This window comes from Syngnathoides biaculeatus, chromosome 3 (genome assembly GCF_019802595.1).
Source record: "Syngnathoides biaculeatus isolate LvHL_M chromosome 3, ASM1980259v1, whole genome shotgun sequence".
Classification (NCBI taxonomy): domain Eukaryota; kingdom Metazoa; phylum Chordata; class Actinopteri; order Syngnathiformes; family Syngnathidae; genus Syngnathoides; species Syngnathoides biaculeatus.
The window spans coordinates 7,082,863-7,109,464 of NC_084642.1; the positions used below are offsets into that span (position 1 = coordinate 7,082,863).

At 43.3% G+C, this 26,602-nt stretch overlaps 2 protein-coding genes across 2 annotated transcripts; both read right to left on the reverse strand.

Moving 5' to 3' along the window:
* Positions 1–58: 58 nt before the first annotated feature.
* Positions 59–22,184, reverse strand: vat1l (vesicle amine transport 1-like). Its single transcript, XM_061815338.1, has 9 exons — positions 21,730–22,184; positions 19,724–19,853; positions 18,057–18,272; positions 14,298–14,440; positions 11,985–12,088; positions 11,250–11,305; positions 10,931–11,125; positions 5,710–5,793; positions 59–3,814 (listed from the first exon to the last, which is right to left on the reverse strand). Exons 1-9 carry the CDS (start codon positions 21,942–21,944, stop codon positions 3,716–3,718), a joined length of 1,242 nt encoding a protein of 413 aa, XP_061671322.1. The 5' UTR covers positions 21,945–22,184; the 3' UTR covers positions 59–3,715.
* Positions 22,185–23,177: 993 nt separating this feature from the next.
* bola3 (bolA family member 3) lies at positions 23,178–26,602 on the reverse strand. Its single transcript, XM_061813973.1, has 4 exons — positions 26,441–26,602; positions 26,223–26,346; positions 24,933–25,021; positions 23,178–24,724 (listed from the first exon to the last, which is right to left on the reverse strand). Exons 1-4 carry the CDS (start codon positions 26,510–26,512, stop codon positions 24,659–24,661), a joined length of 351 nt encoding a protein of 116 aa, XP_061669957.1. The 5' UTR covers positions 26,513–26,602; the 3' UTR covers positions 23,178–24,658.

The window sequence follows — 26,602 nt, forward strand, 5'->3', positions numbered from 1 at the left end:
ATCCATTTATTTTCATGTAAACAAAATCCACAATTGAAGAATGCAAAACGGGACAAAATTACTCAACCACAGATAAGAAAGAACCAAAAATAAACCAAGATACTCGTCTTTTCCTTTTTTCCCCCCATTTGGACGTCACATTAACACATACATATGCAAAAATTACCAAAACATGCGCCTTTTCCTTTTCTCTTACAAGCACACATATCATATATATTTTTACTTGATACTCAGATTTATTTCAAAAGTGATGAGCTACTTTACACAAATTTCTTGGTTAAATCTAGAAAGAATTTCGACCATGTTGGGTATTTCCTAAGTTAGTTTTGATTTTAATGAGCTGATGGTGTGTTTAACAGCTTGTTTTCAATTAGTTGGTACTTCCTGTACACTTGTAACATCTGGCATTGTGAAAGTTTGATTCAAGTTTTCTGTTACATGGCACACACACATTAAAAACATTACATAATACATGGGAATAATCAGGGCCTCTAAATAGTAATCCCTGCATTTGATGACATTTTTGAAACGTTGATGGGTTATGTTTATTCTAAAAATAAGCATTTTCTCAGGCCACGTTTGTATTGAGGCACCAGAAAGTCAATACAGTAACTTTGGTCAGACAGGTAATAAAAGGTTTTCCCAAATGGCAGTCTGACTGAAGAAATCCTCCTCATCCTCTAAGACTTTTTTTTTTTAAAACAGAAAGTCTGATTTATTTTCATTTCTCATATTGTTTTCTCATGATATTCTCAAGATGCCGGTCTGACCTGGCAGACTGAAATATATTTTGAGGGGTTGTTGGATGAGATCCGCCCAAAGTTCCGAATGGCTCTGGATGTTGTGAGCAAGTCCTGGTTGACACGTCTCTGCAACGTCGCTTTGACATTGGGGACAGTGCCTCTGCAATAGCAGATTGGGTGTTTCAACTACAGGGGGATTAGGCTCATCAGTCTCCCTGGTTAGGACTATTCAAGGGTGCTGGAGAGGAGGATCCGTTGGTAAGTCAAATCTCAAAATCAGGAGGCACAGTGTGATTTGTGACCTGGCCGTGGAACGGCGAACCTGCTCTACACCAACGTCAGGGTCCTAAAGTGTGAATGGTAGTCTTGCCAAACAAGTCTACATGTGTTTTGTAGACTTGGAGAAGGTGTATGACTGTGTCCCTCAGGAAGATAACTGGGGATGCTTCGGGAGTATGGGATAACGAACCCACTGATATGGGCTCTTTTGTCTCTGGAGAACTAGTGTCAGAATTCGGTTCGCATTGTTGTATTTCTTTCCATTGACAGTCAGACTATGCTAAGGTGATTCTGATTCTGTTCATAACTTTTGTGGACAGAATTTGTAGGCGCAGCCGAGGGATAGAGGGCATCCGTTTTGGTGGCGTCAATATTGCATCTGTGCTTTTTGCAGATGATGTGGTTCTATTGGCTTCATCAAGCCGTGGTCTCTGACTCTCACTAGAGTGATTTACAGCCGAGTGTGAAGTGTTTAAAATGAGAATCAGCACCTTCAAATTTGAGACCATGGTCCTCAGTTGGAAAAGGGTGGCGTGCCCTCTCTGGGTTGGGGATGAGATCCTGCCTCAAGTGCAGGAGTTCAAGTATATTGGGGTCTTGTTCACGAGTGAGGGAAGAATGGAACGGAAGATCGACTGGCAGTTCGGTGCAGCGTCTACAGTGATACTGACCTTGTATCAGTTCAATGTTGTGAAGAAGGAGCTAAGCTTAATGGCTAAGCTCACAATTTACGAGTCGACCGATGTTCCTACACTCACCTATGGTCATGAGCTGTAGGCTGTGACCGAAAGAATAAGATCCCAGATACAAGCGGCCAAAATGAGTTTCCTCCGCATGGTGTCTGGGCTCTCCCTTAGAGATCGTGTGAGAAGCTCAGTCATCCGGGAGGGGTTCAAAGTAGCACCAAGAAGAGGCAGATGAGTTGGCTTAAGCAACTAATTTGGATGCCTCTTGGACACCTCCCTGGTGAGGTGTTCCGGCCACGTCCCACCAGGAGGAGATCCCAGGACGTCCCAGGACACGCTGGAGAGACTACATGTCACGGCTGGGCTGGGAACGCCTTGGGATCCCCCCGCAAGAGCTGGATGAAGTGACTGTGGAAAGGGAAGTCTGGGTTTCCCTATTAAAGATACTGCCCCAAGGACACAATCTCAGATAAGGGGAAAGAAAATGAATGGATGGAAACTTTGTCTTTTCAAATCATGTCCTGATGGTTCCCAGTGTTTTATAAATATCACCATTTATGTAACCAAGTTATAAATAAAACTTGTGCTGGTAAAGGTTTCATGATAAAACTGAAAGTGGCGGGGATGAGAATCAGCACCTCCAAATCCGAGGCTATGGTCCTCGGTCGGAAAAGCGTGGCATGCCCCCTCCGGGTCGAGGATGAGAACCTGCCCCAAGTAGCGGAGTTCAAGTATCTTTGGGTCTTGTTCATGAGTGAGGGAAGAATGGAGCGGGAGATCAACAGAAAGATCGGTGCAGCGACTGCAGTGATGCAGATTTTGTATCGGTCCGTTGTGGTAAAGAGGGAGCTAAGTCGAAAGGCAAAGCTCTCAATTTACCAGTCGATTTAAGTTCCTAAACTTACCTATGGGCATGAGCTGTGGGTCATGACCGAAAGAACAAGTTCCCGGGTACAAGCGGCCGAAATGAGTTTCCTCCGCAGGGTGTCCGCGCTCTCCCTTCGAGATAGGGTGAGAAGCTCGGTCATCCAGGAGGGGCTCAGTGTCGAGCTCCTGCTCCTCCGCATTGAGAGGAGCCAGATGAGGTGGCTGGGGCATCTGATCCGGATGCCTCCCGGATGCCTCCCTGGTGAGGTGGTACGGACACGTCCCACCGGAAAAAGACCCCGAGGGTGACCCAGGACATTCTAGAGGGACCATGTCTCTCGGTTGGCCTGGGAACGACTCGGGATCTCTTCGGAAGACCCGGAAGAAGTGGCTGGGGAAAAGGAAGTCTGAGTATACCTGCTGAAGCTACTTCCCCTGTGACCGGACCTGGAAAAGCTATAGATAATGGATGGATGGATAAAACTGATTTTCATCAATCCAATTGCTGTGTACAAAGGTCTCACTAAACGTCATTCTCAGTGTACAACATGATTATTTTTGGCGGGTCTTAATTCGCTAGTTAAAGACAGTAAATGTGTTCTCTTGGTAGTCTGACATTAGGGAAAACATTTCAATTATCAAACACAAGGCACGTGTGATCCCATGACACAACAAGGTGCGCACCAATTGGGATGCTTAAAAATAACATTCTCTGGATGTATGAATTTCTGCCCTAACTAATATTTCACTTCATTTGCCATCATCAAGTACAGGGATGATTGTTAGCATATGTTTTGTTAAACATAGATTTTCTACTAAATAGAAAACGGACTACAGTACATGTTAAATCCTTAAAGCAGGTCAGCGGGGTTAGCTGCATTTTAATAACTCACATTATGAATTAAAGTGACTCACTAGATCGTTTAAAAAAATACATCGCATAACAATGCAATTCATACTTTACACATGCGTAACAAAAAACATCCTTTCACCAACACTCTTATCTGCAAGTAGCAACAGGTAACAAATGAGATGAATGCTAAAATGAGTACATTACGTGCACAAACACTGCGCAACTCGCTCAGCGCGACCTCACAAGGTAACCCCGCGAGGGACACCTCACGGCATGTTCGGTTAGCTCTAATGGATAAAAGGCATGCGCTCTTTGCAGTCATTGTCCCCCTCCGCCTCCTCTTCTTCCTCCCCCGCTTCGCTTGTCTCAGTACTGTCACTGGCCATCTGATGGGGGGGGTGAAAAAAATGGATTTACTGGTCCGGCAGTCACTCAACATAAAAGCACAATGACATTCGTTTTACTGTATATACACACAGTTTTACTTTTTCGAAAGACATTGCTTCTACATTTTGAAAATAATTAAGGTTTGACCTGTTATGGTTAAAGTTGTATTTTTTTTTTTTGTCATTCACTATTTATTGTTATTCATACAGCGAAGAAAATAAGTATTTGAACACCCTGCTATATTGCAAGTTCTCCCGCTTGGAAATCATGGAGGGGTCGGAAATTTTCATCGTAGGTGCATGTCCACTGTGAGCGAGAGAATCTAAAAAGAAAAATCCAGAAATCACAATGTATGTTTTTTTTTAACGGTTTATTTGTGTGATACAGCTGCAAATAAGTATTTGAAGACCTGAGGTAAACCAATGTTAATATTTGGTACAGTAGCCTTTATTTGCAATTACAGAGGTCAAAGGTTTCCTGTAGTTGTTCACCCGGTTTGCAATCATACATCGTTAAAAAAATCATGCATTATGATTTCTGGATTTTTCTTTTTCGATTATCTCTCTCACAGTGCACATGCACCTTCAATGAATATGTCAGACCCCTCCATGATTTCTAAGTGGGAGAACTTGCGATGTAGCAGGGTGTTCAAATACTTATTTTCTTCACTGGATTGCATATACAGTGGTACCTCAATTTACAAGTGGTCTGACTGACGATTATTTGGAGACACATGCCGTCAAAAATAAATAAAATCGGCCACCTTGTTGAGGTTTACTGTCAAACTAAACATGTAACAAAAAGAATTATCTGTTGCATATTTTGTAGTCACATAAATTAGATGTAAAGCCTCACAGTTCTGAGGTCCCGGGTTCAATCCTGGACCCGCCTGTGTGGAGTTTGCATGTTCTACCCGTTCCTGCATGGGTTTCCTCCGGGCACTCTGGTTTCCCCCCACATCCCAAAAACATGCAACATTAATTGGACACTCTAAATTGCCCATGTTATTGTGAGTGCGACTGTTTCTCTCTATGTGCCCTGTGATTGGCTGGCAACCAGTTCAGGGTGTACCCCGCCTCCTGCCCATTGACAGCTGCGATAGGCTCCAGCACTCCCTGCGACCCTCATGAGGATAAGCGGCAAAGAAAATGGATGGATGGATATTTGGTTGTCACGTAAATTAGATGATCTTAAAAAAATAGCATTGCTTCATGTATAACCCTTTAAGCAATGAATTGAACCAAATCGAAAATAAATAGTGCAGCAACACATGTAGACAAATTATAACAATACTCACGGGCATCTTCTTTATATTCTGTGAAAAACGATTAATATTACTGGAGCTTACTTCATTTATATCCATATGTACTGTAGTTATTACATTATGGATATTGACATTATCTACTAAAGTCAATCATATTAGTCATGTCATGTCATTATCCAAGCCACTTATCCTCACAAGGGTTGCGGGGAAGCCGGAGCCTATCCCAGCTAGCTTCATGCGAAAGGCGGACTACACCCTGAACTGGTCGTCAGTCAGTCCCAGGGCAGATATCGATACCATCACTGACTAGGAATCGAACCCACGCTGCCCGCATCAAAGGCAAGCGTGTGTACCACTACACCATCAGTGACTCCCCAATATGTATGTTTTTAATAAGGACAAAACTGTGGTGAGCCATTTTTCCTGTTAAAATAAACACATCACATAATGTTTTGTTATGTTTTATCGGGAGGCTGGGTCGGATTAGTGACGTTTTCATTCATTTCAATAGGGAAAGATAATTTGAGATATGTATTTTAAATTACAAGCTTACTTGATATAAGACGCAAATGTGTTTTCCACAATGAGATTTTGGAATTTAATGTTTGTCATGAGATAAATTTCTGTTACCAAAGGAGTCGGCGACTTCTCGACATCCAGAATGAGTTTTCCAATGTTGCCTCTGTCGTGAATTCTCTGCATGGCCTCTTTAACCTGGCAAAGAAGTAAATGTCAGTTTTTGAAAAAATAATAAAACGTAAAAGACAAAGAGCTCTTGCTCGGCATCGCCTGTGATGTAATCAATAAACTGCAATAAAGCTACATACTGTAAGTACATTTGTCAATATGTCAAACCATATAAATGTACGGTAAGTGCAAAACACATGAACATTAGCACTGATGGCCGAGCTGACATTAATCCACTAATAGAGACCAGCAAAGTAGGGTCTTGGGTCACCATGAGAACGGCCTCCCAAGTCCACCATTAGACTGATTTTAAAGCTTTTATCATCGGATAAAACTGACATATTGTTGCACGAGAGGTCTGTTTGTTGCCAACATTACCGAAGGGGGAAAAGATCACAGAAAAATACAACTTTTATCTCATTAGAGGGAGACGAGTGAATCTCCCCCTTTGTCCGGAAGCCAAATCATTTGTCGAGGATAACACCGGCCGAGAGTAAAAATGGGTCAAATGTGTGATCTCGTGCTCTGGTGCGGAATGCATTATTTGGTCTAATGCGTTTTATCGTGAACAAACACCAAATCGCTTTCTATTAATGTTTGCATTTCTAATTTTATCACTGCTATAGCTCGTAATTTCTGACGGGAGCTGACGATTTGCAGCATCCGGCCGCACGCAATGACCCACAGATTTTCATTCCAGCAGCAAGAAAAGGTTACCGTAGTCAACACAGAAACAATCAGGCTCTAAATTCTGCTTACAGGGATCTGAACAAATGAGGCCGAATGTGCCCTGACAATGCATCACACGCACCCCCCCCCCCCCCCCCATCCCCGTGTTCAATGAATGGGCCCCAAATTCTGCCAAGGTTTAATGACCACAACAAAATGGATTCCCAGCACGGAAAACACTAACCTGAAGTCAGCAACGGAAGGTTAGAAAAACACACGCACGCCAGATGAAGCTCAACGGTGACATACCGGAGCAGTGCTTGCTGACGGGTTAGAATAAAAATGTAGGGTGCTGGGGAGATTTCGTACACTTTGGAACGTGGGATCGAGCCGCCGTGAATGTGGAGAACTCCCTGGAAAGAGGCTGCATTCCAGACGTAAGAAAATCAATGAATCGTTGCAAAGAAAACATTGCTTTAACGCATGTGCTGGCCAGGAATCACACCGAGGTCAGAACGTTTGGGAGACGAATCTCAGATTCAGATGGAGCAATGTGGTTTTCGTCCTGGACGTGGAACAGGGGACCAGGTCTACACCCTCAGCTGTGTCCATGTGAGAGCATGAGAGTTGGCTCAACTGGTCTACATGTGTTCTGTGGAGTTGGAGAAGGTGTGAATCAAACCGAGGTCAACTGCTCGGAAGACAAATCTCAGATTCAAGATGGAGCAGTGTGGTTTTTGTCCTGGCCGTGGAACAGTGAACCAGGTCTTACCCTCTGCTGTGTCCTTGTGGGTGCATGAGAGTTGGCCCGACTGCTCTACATGTGTTTTGTGGACTTGGAGAAGGTATGAATCAAACCGAGGTCAAGTGCTTGGAAGACGGATCTCAGATTCAGGAGGAGCAATGTGGTTTTCGTCCTGGCCGTGGAACAGCAGACCAGGTCTATACCCTCAGCTGTGTCGTTGTGGGTGCATGAGAGTTGGTCCAACCGGTCTACATGTGTTTCGTGGACTTGGAAAAGGTGTTCGACTGTGTCCCTCGGGGAATCGTGCGAGGGGTGTTTCGGGAGTATAGGGTACCGGATCCTCAGATATGGGCTGTCTAGTTCCTGTACGACTGGTGTCAGAGTTTGGTCCGTATTGCCAGCAGTAAGTTCCGGTTTCCGGTGAGAGTTGGACTCCGTCAAGGCTGGAGTTTGTTTCAGATTCCGTTGAGAACTTTAATGGACAGAATTCCTTGGCACAGCCAAGGCATAGAGGGGGTCCGGTTTGGTGGCGTCACTATTGCATCTCTGAATTTTGCAGATGATGTGGTCCTGTTGACTTCATCAAGCCGGGATCTCCAACTCTCACTGGTGAGGTTCGCAGCATAGTGTGAAGCAGTTGGGATGAAGAACAGCACCTCCAAATCTAAGACCGTGGTCTCCAGTTGGAAAAGGGTGGTGTGCCCTCTTCAGGTCAGGATCGAGATCCTGCCCCGCTCCTCCTCCAGGAGAAGTTAAAGCATCTTGGGGTCTTGCTGACTAGTGAGGGAAGATTGGAACACGAAATCGACAAGCGGATCGGTCCGGCGTCTGCAGTGATCCAGATATGGGCTGTTCAGTTCCTGTACGACCGGTGTCAGAGTTTGGTCCGTATTGCCGGCAGTAAGTCAGACTTGTTTCCGGTGAGAGTTTGACTCCGTCAAGGCTGCCCTTTGTTACAGATTCCGTTCAGAACTTTAATGGACAGAATTCATTGGCACAGCCCTGGTATAGAGGAGGTCCGGTTTGGTGGCCTCACTATTGCATTCCTGCTTTTTGCAGATGATGTTGTTCTGTTGACTTCATCAAGCCGGGATCTCCAACTCTCATTGGTGACAGCAGAGTGTGAAGCGGCTGGGATGAGGAACACCACCACCAAATCTGAGACAATGGTCTCTTGTTGGACAAGGGTGGTGTGCCCTCTTCAGGTCAGGATTGAGAACCAACCCCGCTCCTCCTTCAAATGAACTTCAATCATCTTGGGGTCTTACATACTAGTCAGGGAAAATTTGAACGTGAGATCGACAAGAGGATCAGTCCAACGTCTGCAATGATCCAGACTTTGTACTGGTCCGTTGTGGTAAAGAAGGAGCCAAGACTTAAGGCAAAGAACTCAATTTATTGGTCGATCTATAGTCTGTTCCTACCCTTACCTATGGTCACGAGCTGTGGGTCATGACCGAAAGAACGAGATCCCGGATACAAGCGGTTGAAATGAGTTTCCTCCGCAGGGTGTCGGGACTCTCCCTTAGAGATAGGGTGAGAAGCTCCGTCATCCGGGAGGGGATCAGTCTTGAGCTGCTGCTCCTCCGCATTGAGAGGAGCCAGATGATCCGGCTGGGCATCTGATCCGGATGCCTCTCGGACGCCTCCTTGGTGAGGTGTTCCGGGCATGTCCCACCGGAAAGAGACCCCGAGGACGACCCAGGACACACCGGAGAGACTATGTCTCTCGACTGGCTTTGGAACGCCTCGGGATCCCTCTGGAAGAGCTGGAAGAAGTGGCCGGGGAAAGGGAAGTCTGGGTATCCCTGCTGAAGGTACTTCCCCCCGACCCGTAAAAGCGATTGATAATGGATGGATGTGTTTAACTTGGATGCGTTCAGAATTAATGTTTTTAGTTAATGGCGTATAGTACTTTTGAGCAACTTGCCGAGGCCCGACTCCGCTCCTGGTCAACGCCGTGTCCGCCATCACCCCGTGATTGACAGGTAATAAGTTCACGGTAAACACAGTCCGTCACCCAAAATCACCTGGGATAGGAGGTATGGAAATTAGACGGTCGGATGGTATTTTATTTATTTTATAGTACCACAGCCACAAGTGAGCATAGGTGATCGCTTGCCCACACAAGCTACAGGATGTGCAGCTAAAAATATGTCTGCGTTAAAGCAGGAATAGATCTCTACTTCACATTTTCAGATTTAATTGCGTTGACATTTGTGAATGACTCATCCTGAGTTTCATAACACTTCAGATAAGACTGGCAATACTGTAGTTGCCTAGACTCAGGGGCGTCCACCCAGCTTTTGTTTAATGGCGTTCCACTTCAAAATCAAAAATTGAGACAGATGTAACATTTCAGAAGATTTTATGACAGACACACGAGTATCACGGTTCATCGTAGTTCCTTCCGAGATGTTGTGGGAGTTGCACGTCATTGGAGTTGTGATTTAAATGGTGCACCAGGTTTTGGTCTGAACAGACAGGACACGAAGTGTGTCTGTAACTGTGTGAAGCCGAAGATTTTTCACGCTAGCAACTTACGACTCGCGTTGAAGTGATTGACGTGCGCTTCGTCGGTTTTTGTGTAGGAGTGAAGTAATTGTGCGGCGGGAAGATGCACAACCTACCCACCATCTGTGGGAGAACATCCACAGCTGACAGCACCCCACACAAATCGAGAGTGACACCGGACTATTTGTTGCCCATGGTCTGTACAGTCAGTCGATATAAAAAGTCGACACACCCTTGTTCTAATGTCACGTTTTTGTAATATAAAATGAGTCCAAGATAAATAATTTTAAGACCATTTGCACCATTGGTGTGACTTATACTCACTTTGATTTTTATCCTTTTGAGAGGGGAATTAAAAATGAACTTCAAGAATATGGTTGCAGAAGTGTGCACACCCTCTAGTACCGGTAATTGTTCTGTGTCTGGAGTCCTGACGGTTTTATGCAAACCTTGACCGCTATTATTCTTGTGCCCACATTCTAGATCACATGAGCGTGAACGCTACTTGTTCACTTTGAACACAGCCAAGTTCGATGAGTATGCAACTACAATATGTCAGTTGTTTATATTTACTGTTTGTTTTTTTTTTTTTAGTTGGGCAGGTTAAAAGCCACATAAAAGATGGAAAGAATTTTGAAATCGTTTACCTTTTTAAAATCACAACATCTTGACATTTGAAAATTGGTGAGAAGACTACTTTTAGAAAATCACTTTGCTCCCTTGGCTTATTACAACTTACTTACTACTGGTGATCACTCTATGACACAGATGTCAAAGTCAAGGCCAGGGGGCCAGATCCGGCCCGCCCCGTGATTTTATGTGGCCCGCGAAGCAAATTATGAGTATCAACGCCATGATTTTTGTTCAAATCTGAACTCAAATTTAAAACTGTCATATCATAAATAACAACGTTGGGATATTGCAAGCAACATTGTGGGCCCAAACATCAACAATAGTTCCAAACCTCCATTACCGTTGATTTCTGATTCCAAAACTAGCTCATAAATTTCATGTGTAAATATGATGAGGCGGTTCAAGATTTTATGATTTCACATGCATCACGGCCCTCTGAGGGAAACCAGAACTACAATGCGGCCCGCGGCCAAAATGACTTCGACGCCCCTGCTCTATGACGTCATCTGCCGGTCCTGCCACTGCAGAAACCCCGAACGTGATTATCGGTATCGAGGATTGATGTTTTCTAACAGAGCTCTTCGATTTGATTATGACTCTTACTTCCTCCAGAGCCCAGAGAGAATCCACCAGCGGCTTGATCTTCTCTTGGTTGTAGAGGCACAGCAGTTTGTCCATCACCGATTTCACCAAATCCGATCGTCCTTGCTTGAAGAGGAGGTTGGGCAACGAGAATCCTGCCATGACTTTGTTCTCCTCATACAGTTTAATGGGGTTCACCTTCTCCACCTGCCACCACTTGGAAGAAAACAACTGCATATGTCGGAAAGATACGATTCAGTTGATAATTCACCGTGTCATTCGCGCGGTGGGCTAACTGCTTCGCTTCAAATGACAATGAGAGACGGAATCGCTGACTCACGGATTTTGCAAAGCTGAAGAAACTCTTTGTCTCCCCAGTAACCATGTTCGATGCGCCTGGAAAAACAAAAATAAAAGGATTGCCGTGTCCCGTGCTGATGGGTGAGCGGAGGTGACTGGACAATAACGAGCGAAGCATGAAGGCTGAGGAGGAGGAGGAGGGGGAGAAGGAGGACCGACCGGCACCTTTTGGACCTCGGGATGTGTGCAAGCACACCTTTGCACATGTAACCGGCAATAAATGCTAATTGGCTGGTAATTGTGTTGCTTAAATCTTGAGGTTTGATGGGAATCAAAGTGATTAGCAGAGGCTCAGCTGTGACTGAGAATATACTGTACAATATTTCATCGTCAGGCTATGTTTTATGTATGGCGCATTAGTTATTAAAGCTTAGCCAGGTGATACTTGACCGACTTTGATTGGCAATTACTCCTTTCACCATCAGCGTCAACTACAGTTGTCCACATTTTTTACTTTTTATGTGCAATACGTTTTTAAGTACAGTTCAGTTGTATTTAACTTTTAAAGACATTTACCCTTAATCTTCAATTGTTTTTATTTGTAAACATTATGGAACTTTTTACGGGCAATACATTATCAATTGCATCCTTACTTTTGTACAGTAGTTTTTTTTTTAGTTTTCCTACAATCAATCTTGTCGACTAACTGGAGCAAAATATTCCAACAGCTACAGATGAGAATTATACTTTTTACAGTATAATTTGTAGTTCTTACCGTAGAGGATGTACGTTCCCAGGGGCTTCAAGAGACTGAGGCCTTTTCCTGTGTTTTCCCCACATAGACAGTCCAGCACAATGTCTATTCCCTCTGAAGATATCCTAAAAAAACAGACGCGACGCAACGTTTCACTCATGGGAAAGTAAATAATAAAATTCTATGTGAATGGAAACATCTAACATTTATGCCGTAATGGTTTGAATAAACATTAAATACAAACTGTACCTAAATTAATGTTTAAGAACAAAGTATTGAACTTGCTAAGTTCAATACGATATAACTGAGCAGATTCTACCAGTTCAAATGTTCAATTTCCATCTTTAGAAAAGATTTTAAAGTTCTGCTTCTGGCATATAAATCACAAAATGCTTGAGGTACTGAATATATGAAACAAATGTGAATTTAACATAAACCCAGTAGTACGGAAGCATATTGCTGCCACACCAAAAAAAAAAGAAAAAAAAAAGGCGCTATCACATTATAACGTGATATGTTTCACATTATAACGCAGATGTTTCATGTTATAACATATGTTTCACATTATAATGTGGTTAATTACAAGTTATAACACTGAATAATTTCAGGTTATAACATAATTGATTTCGTACGGTTACGGATGTTACGCTTCCGTAATTTCTGGCTATAACATAATTCATTTCACATTAGTGCCTACTGCTGCCACACCCAAAAAAAAAAAAAAAGATCACTCATGTTATAACGTGATATGACTCTCATTGAGTGTTGAACAAAACATGGATTTGGGTAGCTTTTTACGGAGTCGTGGTGTACCCGAAGATTGCCTCTTATGCTTGGAGCAAGAACATGTGGTAATGGAGTAGAACATGGAGTGGAACTGGAAGTAATTGCCTTTCGGGGGGGGGGGGGGTGAAGAGGGGTGAAATGTATTTATTTATTATTTTCTACATTAAAACGTTAAACAAATCTACATTATAACATGAAACGAACCACATTATTATGTAGAGCATGTCATGTTATAACATGAAAGTTTCACACTATAACATAAAATGAATTACATTATAATGTGAAACTTTTCACGTTATAACATGAAATGGTTGACATTATAACGTGTAATTAATCACATTATAATGTGAAAAATATCATGATAGCGACGGTTTTTTGTTTTTTTGTTTTTGTTTTTTTGGTGTGGCAGCAATGTGGGCTCTGAGGTCTCCAGACAAATAATCGTGCACCGAGTCCAAAGCAAGCGCTTTGCTGCTATTCTGCTAACAAATGGATGTTGCAGTCAGACGTCCAATCAGCACCAAGTGTCAATGGTTTTAAATCCAGGTTAACGATTTTTCTTTTTTTCTCATGTTTATGATTGAGCGTTTTAGAGAATTCCTACTTTTAAATTATCTTTCTTGCACTGTATGTTTCGTACACACATACAATATTTGCATATTTTGTCCTTTTTATATATTTTTTAAAACTTTTTTAAACATTTAATCATGTAAAGAACAACAAATTAAATTATGTCAGGAATGTGCTTGATGAATAAAATTGCTTTGCTTTGTTTTGGTAGGGGTCTACTAGTGGACTGGATCACTGGATTGATTTCTTGTTATAAAATCCGCATTGCATATTGAATTACATATGTCAATTACACCTCAAGTGATCATTATCCCTGAATTCAAATAATTGAAAGCGCGTCTATTAAAAAATGAAAGGCATGCCATTCTCACGGGGGCCTGAATTCTTCACGTTCTGTTTTGAGGTCTGGACACCTAAACTGCTTGGTGGTCTTGTGATTCCTTTTTTTTTTTCTAAAGCACACTTGTTTGATTGTACCCTAGTCTTGATCCTGCGTGGAATGCGTGCGTGGTTCAGCGGCATGAGAGGCAAATTAATCCACTACCACTCTTGATATGCAGACGGCAAACATGAACCATTAGGTTTATTGCTATTTAAAACTGTCGAGTAATAATACATATATTTATTCATGGGGGGGGCATAAAGTATGGTGGAGAGTTGTATTGACGGAACGTGTGCTATTTTTAAAACTGTAAGAAGCGGAACGAGCCGGGAAGTAAAGTAGCCGATTTGATGTTAAGATTTCCGACTCCAGGCTATGATAAATCAGCACCTGATTGGCTCAATTGCGGACGTCCATTGTTCCGCCGGGTTAAATCCTTTGTTGCCATGGGGACCGTGACGGCGATCCACTAAACAGGTGAACCTGGCTCTGCGAAGCGTACGCTATGGCAACAGGCTGCCATTTCGCGATAGCGGCATTCCAGTTCAATCCCAAAATAGAGGCCCTCGCGGCAACCTGTTGTCACTCAAGCTTACTTTTTGACTTCCTGTATGTAGTCGGCGTTCCTGTCAAAGAGATGAGTCACCGAATCTCTGATGGCGGAGTGTTTGGAACTTGAGGCGACCCCGAAGACGGTGACGTTGGGTAGGGTGGAGCACAGTTGAGCCACAGCCTGACCCTGAAGAGAACAACCACATGTGCAACCGTTTACCAGCAGCTGCCAGAGTGCTCATGCACAACTGAGCAGAATGCATAATTGCATATGAAACCATATTTATCCTCATTACACAGACGTGGTGTATTTCTCAAATGCTTGTAATTTGCAGCATCCCTTGGAACGACCGCTGCGACTGGCTTCGTGATTAACGAACAGATGTTTACGCTAGAATAAAATGGAATGATTGTCTAATGTCCGCTGAGTTGAGAAATTGTCTTTGGCTCACCAACGCAGAAGACAAAGAGCACAAAGAATTTAAACCCGGACATATTATATACTGTGTGTGTGTATATATATATATATATAAGATATATTGACAATAGGCATAAAAGTAAATGTCATTAGCTGGGCTGGAGCACTGCCAGGAGGGGCGTGGCCTGGTCACTGTTCTGGGCAGTGCCGCCTCTGGTACTCGTCGCAGCTGTAGCGCATTCGGCACATTCGTTGACCATGTATTTATGTTGGAATTTTCGTCACTGGCATTTGCCAGTTCATTGAGTTTGCACCGGGACACTGCTTCTGAAATAAAACCCACTGAACATTATGCCTTTGCCTCGGAGTCCTGCATTTGGGTCCTCCAACGCACTGATGGCTTGTGACAGTAAAATAAGATCTGGTAAAATCAAGTAAAACACTATGATGGAGCAGTTCTGGTCATTCATGTGGATTGTTCACTCTGTAGAATTGAAATGTGATGGCATTTGGTATACATATATATATATATAGTCATATTTAACTTTAGCCAGGGGAGCTCGGTAGCGGGAGGACGAGAGCCGTCTCCCAGGATTCACCAAGCTTTCTGTCTCATGTTATCAATGCAAATGTGAGCCAGAGGTTTCTGGGATTTTGCCACATTTACACTTACAATGGACCTTTCCGATGGCGATCTTAAGCTCCGCCCCCTTAGCCACGTCCCACAAGCTTCCAAAATGGCGAGTGAACAGAACATGTTTGAAGTGGATTCTCTTTCGCGTATTCCAGATAATATTGGGGTATGTTTTTTCCCCAAATGCGTCAGACTTGTCCAAGTGAGTTCCACAGAGAGGTCTCAACTATTTCACGCAAAGATATGTACATGGAATTAAGATTTTGGACGGAGCAGGACGCAATGTCAGAGTCACAGCGAAATGTTGGCGATCGATGCAAAAAAATTTGACGCCTCACAAACTTCATTGAAATCCAACAGGATAAAATAGTGGAATCGTACTGCGCATGTAAAGCAGGGTGAGTACTTTTTACTTGGCAAGATCACGAGTAATATTGCAGTCTGTCGAAGTGAGTGGGTGTATTCATTTGACTTGGCTCGTAATCGAATCCAGTGCTCTGTCTTAAAAGTCTGATGTGATACAAGCATATCATGTTATAACCTTTCTTACCTTCGAACATACAGCCTTATGTTTGTTGTTATTTTTCACGTACGTGCGCTCTTAATCCATCATAGACACTTTGTCAAGGATGTCTTTCATCAGAATTGCACGTTCCCCAAGCGCATTTGAGGATCATTTTCTACGTAACATTAACTTTTCCAAGCGCACGCTACTGACAACCAGCATTGCTTGTGGGACAACATGGCGGCAGGGGCGTGTCAAGCCAGGGGTTAAGACAATCCGGCTATCTGATTGGCTATTATTGTACGAGTGATTGACAGGTCGGAAAGGTCCATTTTTAAAGTGATCAAACCAAGCCCAGATAGGAAATGTTAAGATTCTTTCAATATGCGCAAAATACATAAACTCTTAAGATCATAATTAACCAAGAAGAATGAATCACTGCGGGCTAATTTGAAATTTTCCATCCATTTTGATTTTCAGGTGGCAGTCCAGACGTCTTGCTTTAAGGGCCTTAGTATAGCTGAGGTACGAGGAATGACCGAAAGTCTCCGATTTTTGTAGCAGGCCGGCTATGTTGTCCGTGTATTTAACCAAATTCAAACTTTCATCATTAAGCGTGAAGACATTTGTAAAAAGTAAAAATAGCAGCAGTGAAAGGACACTAGCGCGCACTTTTTTGACAGCAGCAAGAAAGAAGAGCATCCGGAGTATCGGGCAATTTTGAACAAATGACAACAATAATAATATTAATACATGTGACAGCTCCCTCAAAAAAGATTTTGGAGATATAAAAGGTGCACTGATGTCAACAAACAGAACCCTTGGATATGTTTCAGCAAACAAGAGCTGCTTTAAGTTTGTGTCTTGCAAAGTCACCAGCATCCTCATTTCCTTTTATTTTTGCTTTTTTTTTTTTTTTCGGCGCACTGCAGAGGATTTAGTTCACCGGCAACTGTGGAGGTCAGGAGATCAATTAGAACTCTCTCCATGCGCAATGGAGGTAATGACGATGGGCTGAAAATCTTCAGCTTTCGCCTGACTTTTTGGGTATTAGTCTAATTAAGGAAAGCGTCCAGGATTTGGGCATGTGCAAGCCGAATGTGCATGGGTTTGTATATTTTATTATTGTTTCTTTTTTGCCACAGCATCCTCAGTGATCGCTTCGGGTGCTTCTGCGGGGAGATTTTTGCAGATCTCGTCACGTTCCTGTTTGTCATCTACTGTATAAAATCTGCAAGTGAAATGTCTAGACGGCATTGACTGATGCGTAAAGGACTATCATATTTATTTTGGTTTTGGAAATAGTAGATTAATATGTTTAAACACACCCAGCTCATCACTAAAATATGAACTTCTTTTCATTTAATATAATTAATGCACATTTAAATTAATTTAAGTATTCGTTAACACATAACATTGTGATTGTTAATGCTTAAAAAATCATGCTATATTTCCCTAAATTATTTTGGCTTAATGTAATTACAGTTAAGTGCATAAATAACCTATTAAATGTCAAGATAAATTAATAGATTATTAATTGAGGTAAATAATACAAAATTAATAATAGATACTCAATATCTTTTAATGAACCAATTTTATGGGGAAAAAAAATTCCATGATATTATTGTAACAGGCAGCACGGTGGATCAGCTGGCCTCACAGTTCTGAGGTCCCGGGTTCAATCCCGGCCCCGCCTGAGTGGAGTTTGCAAGTTCTCCCCGTGCCTGCGTGGGATTTCTCCGGGCACTCCGGTTTCCTCTGACGTCACAAAAACGTGCAATATTAATTGGACACTCTGAATTGCCCCTAGGTGTGATTGTAAGAACAGCTGTTTGTCTCTATGGGCCGTGCGATTGGCTGGCAACCACTTCAGGGTGTACCCCGCCTCCTGCCTGTTGACAGCTGGGATAAGCTCCAGCATTCCCTGTGACCCTTGTGAGAATAAGTAGCCAAGAAAATGGATGGATGGATAAATGTAACAATATAACAGTACTCTTGATCATGTAAATGCTCGCTTGGCCGGACAAAAGAATTGAGCGGGCCGCACATGGCCCACACGCCATAGTTTTCCTAGCCTTTGTCTAAATGAGCTGAGCAATGTCACAGTTCTGAAACGACTCATATTAGAGCAAAATACTTCACATTCTGCAGGTGGAGTTAATAATCCGATCTGGGAACTGACACATCAAGAACTGGAGGAAGTTTGGTGGTCCGTACGAACTGTCAGTTTATCGAGATTGACTTACGACAGCACCACCGGCTGAGTGCACCAGCACCGACATTCCCTCCCGGAGGTTGGCCACCTCGAAGAGCATCATGTAGGCGGCGACGAAGTTCAGCGCGAACGCGGCGGCTTCCGCGAAAGTCATTTCGTCCGGCAGTTTGTAGACAAACTCCTCCGGGGTACAGACAACCTCCGCCCAGGCGTTGTAATTGGAAAAAGCCACCACTCGGTCTCCGATCTGGAAGAAACGTGCCACAGACAAACACAAAAGTACTCATTTTGTGTACTTAAAAACACGGTGAAGTGAATTCACAGATTTGTTTCTGAATACTTGATACGTGTGTGAACAAAATTGTCGAAAACATTTTAACACAGCTAATAGAAAAGTGATGGTAGCGTGAAGGTTTTTCCACTATTTAAATTTTGCCCCCTTCCCTTCCCTATTTCGGAACTTGACCGTCTTCCTTCGCATCTAGCGCAATTGCGACATAAAATTCGAGCTAGCCATCCCTAAAACCCGCCAGTACATCTTCCCTTTAGATACTCCACTAGCATAGAGCGCCTCGTTGTCAGCCATGAGTGCATGCACATTATGCAGCGAAAGTTAAGAGTGACGATTGGAGGTACTTATGTCGTGTCATTATCCAAGCCGCTTATCGTCGTAAGGGTTGCGGGAAAGCCGGAGCCTATCCCAGCTAGCTTCGGGCGAAAGGCGGACTACACCCTGAACTGGTCTCTAGTCAGTCACAGGGCGGATATCGACACCATCACCGAGCGGGAATCGATCCCACGCTGCCCGCACTAAAGGCAGGCGTGTGTACAACCACACCATCAGTGACTCTAGGTACTTATATAGGCATGAATAAGATGCTAGACGTAGTACCATCCATTTTTTCAGGTCGTAGTAATAGAATATGATTGACAATTGATACAATATTTGAGCGTGGAGGCGACATCTTGATTTTTCATGATTTTGAAGTCTCATTTTATGGAATGGAATTTTTTTTTTTTTTAATTTGGGAGGGTTGTTTACACTGTTCTTGGTGCTGTGTCAAATTTAGAAGACATTTTGAAGTGACAGACGTTGAAACAATGGTGTCAAACTCAAGGCCTGGGGGCCAGATGCGGCCCGCCACACGCTTTTATGTGGCCCGCGAAGGCAAATCATCACTGTCAAAATCTGGGATCCTTGTGAAAATATGTCCCAACATTTCAAATTGTCATACATCATAAATGATAATGTTGAGCTATTCTAAGGATTTTTGTGTTACCAAACACAAAAAATGGTTGAAAACCCCATTACGCTTGATTTCTGATTCCATAACTAGCTCATAAATTTCATGTGTAAATATGATGAGGCGATTCAGGATTTCTATGGTTTCAGCATAACGGCCCTCTGAGGGAAATCATAATTACAATGTGGCCCGCGACAAAATACAAGTTTGAGACGGTGGAATATCTTGCTTCTCCGAAAATATTAAATCATTTCTGTTTCATGTTTCTCCATGTGGTTGCTGTTCCTTAAAAAAGGTAGCCCCGAAAAATAATGCTTCATAAAAAAAACTACACATGGCGAAAAGACTTACGTGCAATATTTGTACTTTGTTACTTTCCACCACTCCAGACAGACACTGCATGCGTACTGTGTGTGCAGTAATAAGTAGCACCCAGCGCTTCAATTTGACCTACCTCAAATCTTTGCGTGTTTTCACCCACGGACTCCACGATCCCGCAGCATTCGAAGCCAGGAACAAGCGGAGGTTTAGGAGGATTGTCAATAGTTCCTTGACGAACCATCAAATCCAGGAAGTTTAAACCGCTGAAAAAGTCAATACATGGGATCATTGCGCATGGGAATTCATGTGTTGGGAATTTGGTGAAGATCAAATAATTCTCATGCCTGGTAGCTCAGAGAGATACAGTACTATTAGGGATGCAGCGATTCCACTTTTATTTATTTTTGGGTACCATTTTACTGCAAACAACTTCTTTATAGTGCCATTATGTCTTGCATTTGTGATGAAAATGTGTTTTATTTTAATCAAATATTGTTCAAAGACACAAACCTTTGTTGAGCACGGCCTGCTGTCATACTCAAAGGTAACATCTTGTCATAACTGGCATTTTAACTGCATCTATTTGTAACAGTATTTACACATTAAATATAGCCTGTAACGGCACGATGGAGCAGCTGGTAAAACGTTGGCCTCACAGTTCTTAGGACCCAGGTTTGATCCAGGCCCCGCCTGTGTGGAGTTTGCATGTTCTCCCCGTGCCCGCGTGGCTTTTCTCCGGGTACTCCAGTTTCCTCCCACATCGCTAAAACATGCAACATTAATTGGACACTCTAAATTGCCCCTAGGTGTGATTGTGACTGCAGCTGTTTGTCTCGATGTGCCCTGCGATTGGCTGGCAACCAGTTCGGGGTGTACCCCGGCTCCTGCCCGTTGACAGCTGCAATCCCCGTGACCCTCATGAGGATAAGCGTCAAAGAATATGGATGGATGGATGGATGGATGGATATAGCCTGTAACACAAGGTATTTCAGTTATGTGGAGTCTCAATCCGAACACTAGTGGGCATTGTGTAAAAGGAGCACATGCGATAGATCAGAGATGATGGAAATCAAGATGGATCCATCCCTCCATTTTTTCTCAACCACTTATCCTCACAAGGGTCACGGGAGTGCTGGAGCCTCTCCCAGCTATCATCAGGCAGGAGGCGGGATACACCCTGAACCGGTCGCCAGCCAATCGCAGGGGACATCGAGACAAACAGCCGCACTGACAATCACACCTAGGGGCAATTTAGAGTATCCAATTAATGGTGCATGTTTTGGGATGTGGGAGGGAAACCGGAGTACCCGGAGAAAAGCCACGCAGGCACGGGCAGAACATGCAAACTCCACACAGCCGGGGCTGGGATTGAACCCGGGTCCTCAGCACTGTGAGGCCAACACTTTTCAGCTGCTCCACCGTGCCACCGAATAAGAACAATATATGATCAAAATAACAAAGACATGCTACCAAGGCAATTGCAATACCACAATACCACAATAATTTTCCTTCCAGTTATCGTATCGACAGATTCCTGGTGAGTATGGGAGCATTTTATTTTTTTCTCGTAGGAGGACAGAGGTGTAGCATCAGCATCCCCAGCATTTTTTATGGCTTCGTCATTTGGTGGAAAGAAAAATCTCAAATACAGCCTCAGTATGATCCAGTACCCAATATCAAACATGTTGCTACATGTCATGGAGAAATGGACACTCTCAGTTGACCTAATCATGTGACAGATTAGTGCAGACATACTACATTAGTCACTGCTGTACTGTTGGCAACGTACAGTAAGTAGTACTGCATGTTGAACATGATCACGTTTATTAGAAACTATGAGTGAATGCAAGGGCACGTTCATCCGTCAGTGCGTCTCCCTGAATACAAAACATTACAATTGTATTTTCTTGAACTTTGCCACTATTTGGGGGGGGGGGGGGGAGTCAAATGCAGCAGTTCGGCCGAAACAATGAATGGCTGAATGGGAATAAAACGGGCAATGAAATGACAGTATTTTGGTTGGGTAGGGGGCTTTGGGGGGGAAACCTGTGGCTTTTGGTGCGATACTATTACAGCACCGTATTCGACGTTCGTATGCAGTGTGTGCAAAAATGCATTATCATGAAAATAGCTATTTACCATGCTTTGACGCGGATCTTCACTTCGCCACGCTGCGGCTCGGGCATCAGCTTCTTGGTGACTCGGAGTTTGTTGAGCCCCCCGAAGCCCGACAACACCACCGCCCGCATCTCCTTCGCGTTCCCGGCAGACTCCCCGCTCGCCGGCTTCCTCGCCGCGTCTCTGTCTATCATGCACTCGGTTTCCTCCGTCATGTCTGCTCCGTCCTGAGCCATGTCGGAGCCCCGGGCTGTGCGTGCGTCTCTCGGCGCCTCGTCAACGGCTCACTGACGCGCGCTGCAGCCTGTGCGCGGCAGCCCGGCCTCCCTCAGCCCGTGTTCGTCTGACGCCGCAGCCGCTAACTCGCGCGAGCCCCAAAATGCCGACGATCACATTATCGCCATTATCATCCTGCTATCTTTTCCTAAGGTCCGTTAATTACTCATTTGAACGAACTGGGCGTAATTGCTGGTGCACGCTCGCTTGGGTGTGACTGCGCCATCTGTCGGAGAGGGAAAAAAAAAGCGCCATCTGCAGTTTTAATGGAACTAATAAATCACGGTTGCGGCCGGTCATTCAACAAGTGTGACGCCTTCAGGGACGCTTGGAAATCAAACATCCTGACCGCATCCATCAAAAGAGCATTGATTGTATAAGGGGCAGTCATTGACATATTTCAGAACGACACACACTCACACACGCACTAGCACTGAAATCCTTTTACGCATCATACTGAAATATGTTTTGGTCGTGTATGCGCAAAGAATTTTCAGTATTACAGCATTTCATCAGCTTGTCTGAGCATTTCAATTGTGGATGAGTGGGGAAAAGAAATCACATGTATATGAGAGCATTTGGAAAGTGTCGGCCTCACAGTCTGGGGTCCCGGGTTTGATCCCGACCCCGCCTGTGTGGAGTTTGCATGTTCTCCCCGTGCCTGCGTGGGTTTTCTCCGAGCACTCCGGTTTCCCCCCACATCCCAAAAACATGCAACATTAATCAGACACTCTAAATTGCCCCTAGGTGTGATTGTGAGTGCAATTGTTTGTCTTGATGTGCCCTAAGATTGGCTGGCGACCAGTTCAGGGTGTACCCTGCCTCCTGCCCGTTGACAGCTGGGATAGGCTCCAGTATTCCCCGCGACCCTGATGAGGATAAGCGGTTAAGAAAATGGACGGATGTTCATTTCAAGAGAAAGTTGTGGTAATATCCATCCATCCAACCATCCATTATCTTTGTCACTTATCCTCACGAGGGTCCCGGGGAGTGCTGGAGCCAATCCCTGGATAAGCGGCAAAGAAAATGGATGGATGGATGGATAGAATAAACAGTACAACTTTACATGACATTCTCTCTACTTGTCAAAAGACTCACAATAAACTGATACTATGTGCAACCTTGTTTGTAGTTATGTAATTAAAATTACTTTACATATTCTGAATCTTGTAACACAAAACAGCGATGGCCAGTCAAATATAAAAGGCTTTATTGGACAAAATATATTACCTACATGACCAGTACTGGGTGCAAAAGTACAACAAAGCCATGTGCTGTCTGCTGACACTTATGAAATAAATAAACGATACTTGGACTCGAATGCATACACTTGACTTGCAGCATCAGGCAACATGGAAAAATTATATTACTTCCATTAATATATTTACCACCTATGAGAGAAAAGTGAAAGCAGATATTTTGTGCGTATAAAGCATTTATTCTGATATATTTAACGGAAATTTTCCTACTTAAAGGCCCCATGCCTGCAATTCATTTTTTTTTAATAATCTTTGCCCTGTTATTGGTTTAGCAAGATGATTTGGGTTGAAAATGACTATAATGCCATTTTTTAAACTATTCTAATTGGTCTTTGCTACTTGGAAGTTGAAACGGCTTTGTCATTAATATTCAACATGATGGATCTTTTGATATGGGATCTTGCTATCATAATTTACCCATTAAAAGTGAAATTGAGCTGACATGACAGTCGGCGACTCACAACCCCACAGACGGGGGGGCGTGAGCAAAAATCAAGTGGAGAATATTTTGAGAGGATGCTCACGCGCTCACGGTCAATCGCGTCAACGTAACCGTCGCGCGGCGTTCGTCGCACGCTCACATTTAGCCGACAATTAGCACAAGCTTTGCTAATGGATCTTCAGTTAAAACATAGATTATAAATATAGTTAAGTATTGTTGTAAACCACAACACATGAGTGCTTTTGAATACTATATTTGAAAAGCTAGGTAGGGGCTGCCCGGGTGGTTATCCGCTCATGTTTGTTTACAAATTATTGTCCACGAAACGGGCCTGAATGTGACAATTCTGGTTCCGAAATGCTAAGGAATTTCTCCCCAAAAAGTTGAGATTCATCCCTCAACTCCTGTGAGTCGGCTTTGCAAAAGACGCACCCATGTTGTCGCTCAGCCAGCTTTTCCCGAGACGAAAGGGCGCGTAGCAACCACCGAGCGAGCATGTATTTGACTATCTATTGGCAAAACTACGTCTCATCATGAGCGATTTCAAAATCGTGTTTCCTGATTCCTGCTGTTTTGCGAGGGCTTTGGTCTTCAAAGGCGAAAACATTCAGTTAACAAACCACATAAATGTCGAACACAGTCACGGATTCGTTTTGACCTACATTATGCATTAAACTGTGGATTTGGATGTCATGGGATATGTAAGCCATTTTGTATGAATTTCACATTTATACTTGTATTAAGTGATTGACTAGACCCAGTGGTTCTCAAAGTGTGGTACGCTAAAGAGTTACAGTGTCCTCACTTTTCTTAAATCCATATTCCAGAAAAACATTTAATAAGTACCGCGCCATTGTAGTTGACTTTTAAGTAATACACATCTAATTTGAGAACCACTAAGCCAGACAATAACAACTACAATATTGATTCATAGCATGATTTATGAACACTGAAGTTATTTACTTCAGTGGAATTACTGTTTTGGAATATCTGTGAATATTCTTAGTCCATGCATTCCTTGAATCTCCTCCTTCAATGCCTGTGGAGTACCAAAAAAAAAAAAAAAAAAAAAGATTTCAGGCAGATAGGGGCATTTACCATCATTGGAAAACAAAACATATCTATAAAGTCCACTTCATTATACAAACACTGACCACAACATTAGGTATACATTTTTTGATTTTGGTGGTGTAGCTAACAAAATGTCGAGCAAATATAGATCAACAACATGCTGAGCCAATTGTTACCTGATTGACAAGCTGGTGTTGCTGAACAGTCCTCTTCCCGTTGAACTCAGAGGATTCTATGTGAACTTCGTACATGGCCCCACAGCCACCTGGACATGATATGATACACAAATACGTGCCACTCAGTGAGGGTGTATAAAGTAAGTAAATGTCCGACTGTAAAGTGGTATTGGGTCTCGTACCATCAGAGAATTTTCAAAGAGGGTACTGCACAGACACAGGGTTTCGGTACCAATACAGACCCGTGCATCCCTTTAATATTCAATAATTTAACACTAACATTAATATGTTTTTCTTTTCCTGCTTAAGTCACCATTTTATCTGCATTTCCACTCCCAAGTCTGCATCTCTGGTTAGGTCTTACGTTCTGTTATTTCTTCTTCTCAGTTTACATGGTGCCAACTGTTCCATTCCCGCTTGGACCCGTTTCTTCCCTTCCTTACCACACTCTCTATTGCTTTGTATTGTTGACCCCAAGTATTTGAAGTCGTCCACCCTCGCTATCTCTTCTCCCTGGAGCTCAACTCCTCCTCCTCCGCCACTCCCATTCACGTACATATATTCTGTCTTACTTCGGCTAATCTTCATTCCTCTCTTTTCCAGTGCGTGCCTCCGTCTTTCTAATTCTTCCTCCACCTGCTCCCTGCTCCCACTGCAGATCACAATATCATCTGTAAACATCATAGTCCAAGGGGATTCCAATCTAACCTCATCTGTCAGCCTATCCATTACTACCGCAAACAGGAAGAGGCTCAACGTGGATCCATGATGCAGTCCCGCCTCCACCTTAAATTCTTCTGACACAGCTATGGCACATCTCACCGCTGTTCTGCTGCCTTCATACATGTCCTGTACTATTCTAACATATATCTCCGCCACACCAGACTTGCGCATGCAGTACCACAGTTCCTCTCTCGGTACTCTGGGACAAGCCAAAAGGAAAAGAATACGTTTACATCCATCTGTTGTAAAACCACCCCCCCCCCAAAAAAAAAAAAAAAACAAAACTATTTAAAGACAGATTTCTGAAAAACCAACTTTAGGACAGTAACAAAGTATAGGTATTTTTTAGTAATTATTGGCCGTTGGTAAGCATCAAGATACAAGTTCGCAGGTACACATCTAAAGGAACTAATGTTCAGGATTTGGAATTCTTCTTTACCTATTCACCAGGTCGGAGAGGGTGCAAATAAAATACATTTTCGGCCTCAATGTGTACATGATCATTCATGTCAACTGTCAAGCTTAGTTGAAAACCACCGCATGACTTCACCGTGGATTTCTACGTACCAGATATATCTACAACTTTTAGCGATGACGCTTGTGGAAACTTTTCCCGGAGCACTTTGGCGATGCGAAGCTCTCCCTCAGTTTGGCTGGACAGACACCTCCAGGCTTGCCCAAGGACGCCAGCCTATGGACGCAGTGGGTGAACCTTAGCAAACACTGAGCATCAAGTCATATTTTTATGCGGCGTTTAACCTTTTGAGTTTTGACTTTTTGGTTACCTGATTTCTGAAAAGTATCCGGATTGCAGAAAGGACAGCGCCCGAACCCTTACAAGCTAACATCCTTTGCATGTTACGTTTATTTATTCAGGAGACTAATTTATGAAATACGGCTAACATGTCCTTACACAAGAGCGTCGCATTTTAATGACGTCAAACATC

Coding starts and splice junctions, on each gene's coding strand:
- vat1l (XM_061815338.1), bottom strand. CDS start 21,944: ATGGCTCAGGACGGAGCAGACATGACGGAGGAAACCGAGTGCATGATA. Junction 11,306..11,984: donor GGGAACGTACATCCTCTACG/GTAAGAACTACA, acceptor TTGTTTTTCCAG/GCGCATCGAACATGGTTACT. Junction 5,794..10,930: donor CTCTCTGGGCTCTGGAGGAA/GTAAGAGTCATA, acceptor CTTCTTTGCCAG/GTTAAAGAGGCCATGCAGAG.
- bola3 (XM_061813973.1), bottom strand. CDS start 26,512: ATGCAAAGGATGTTAGCTTGTAAGGGTTCGGGCGCTGTCCTTTCTGCA. Junction 26,347..26,440: donor GGATACTTTTCAGAAATCAG/GTAACCAAAAAG, acceptor CTGCGTCCATAG/GCTGGCGTCCTTGGGCAAGC. Junction 24,725..24,932: donor AACACCAGCTTGTCAATCAG/GTAACAATTGGC, acceptor GGTACTCCACAG/GCATTGAAGGAGGAGATTCA.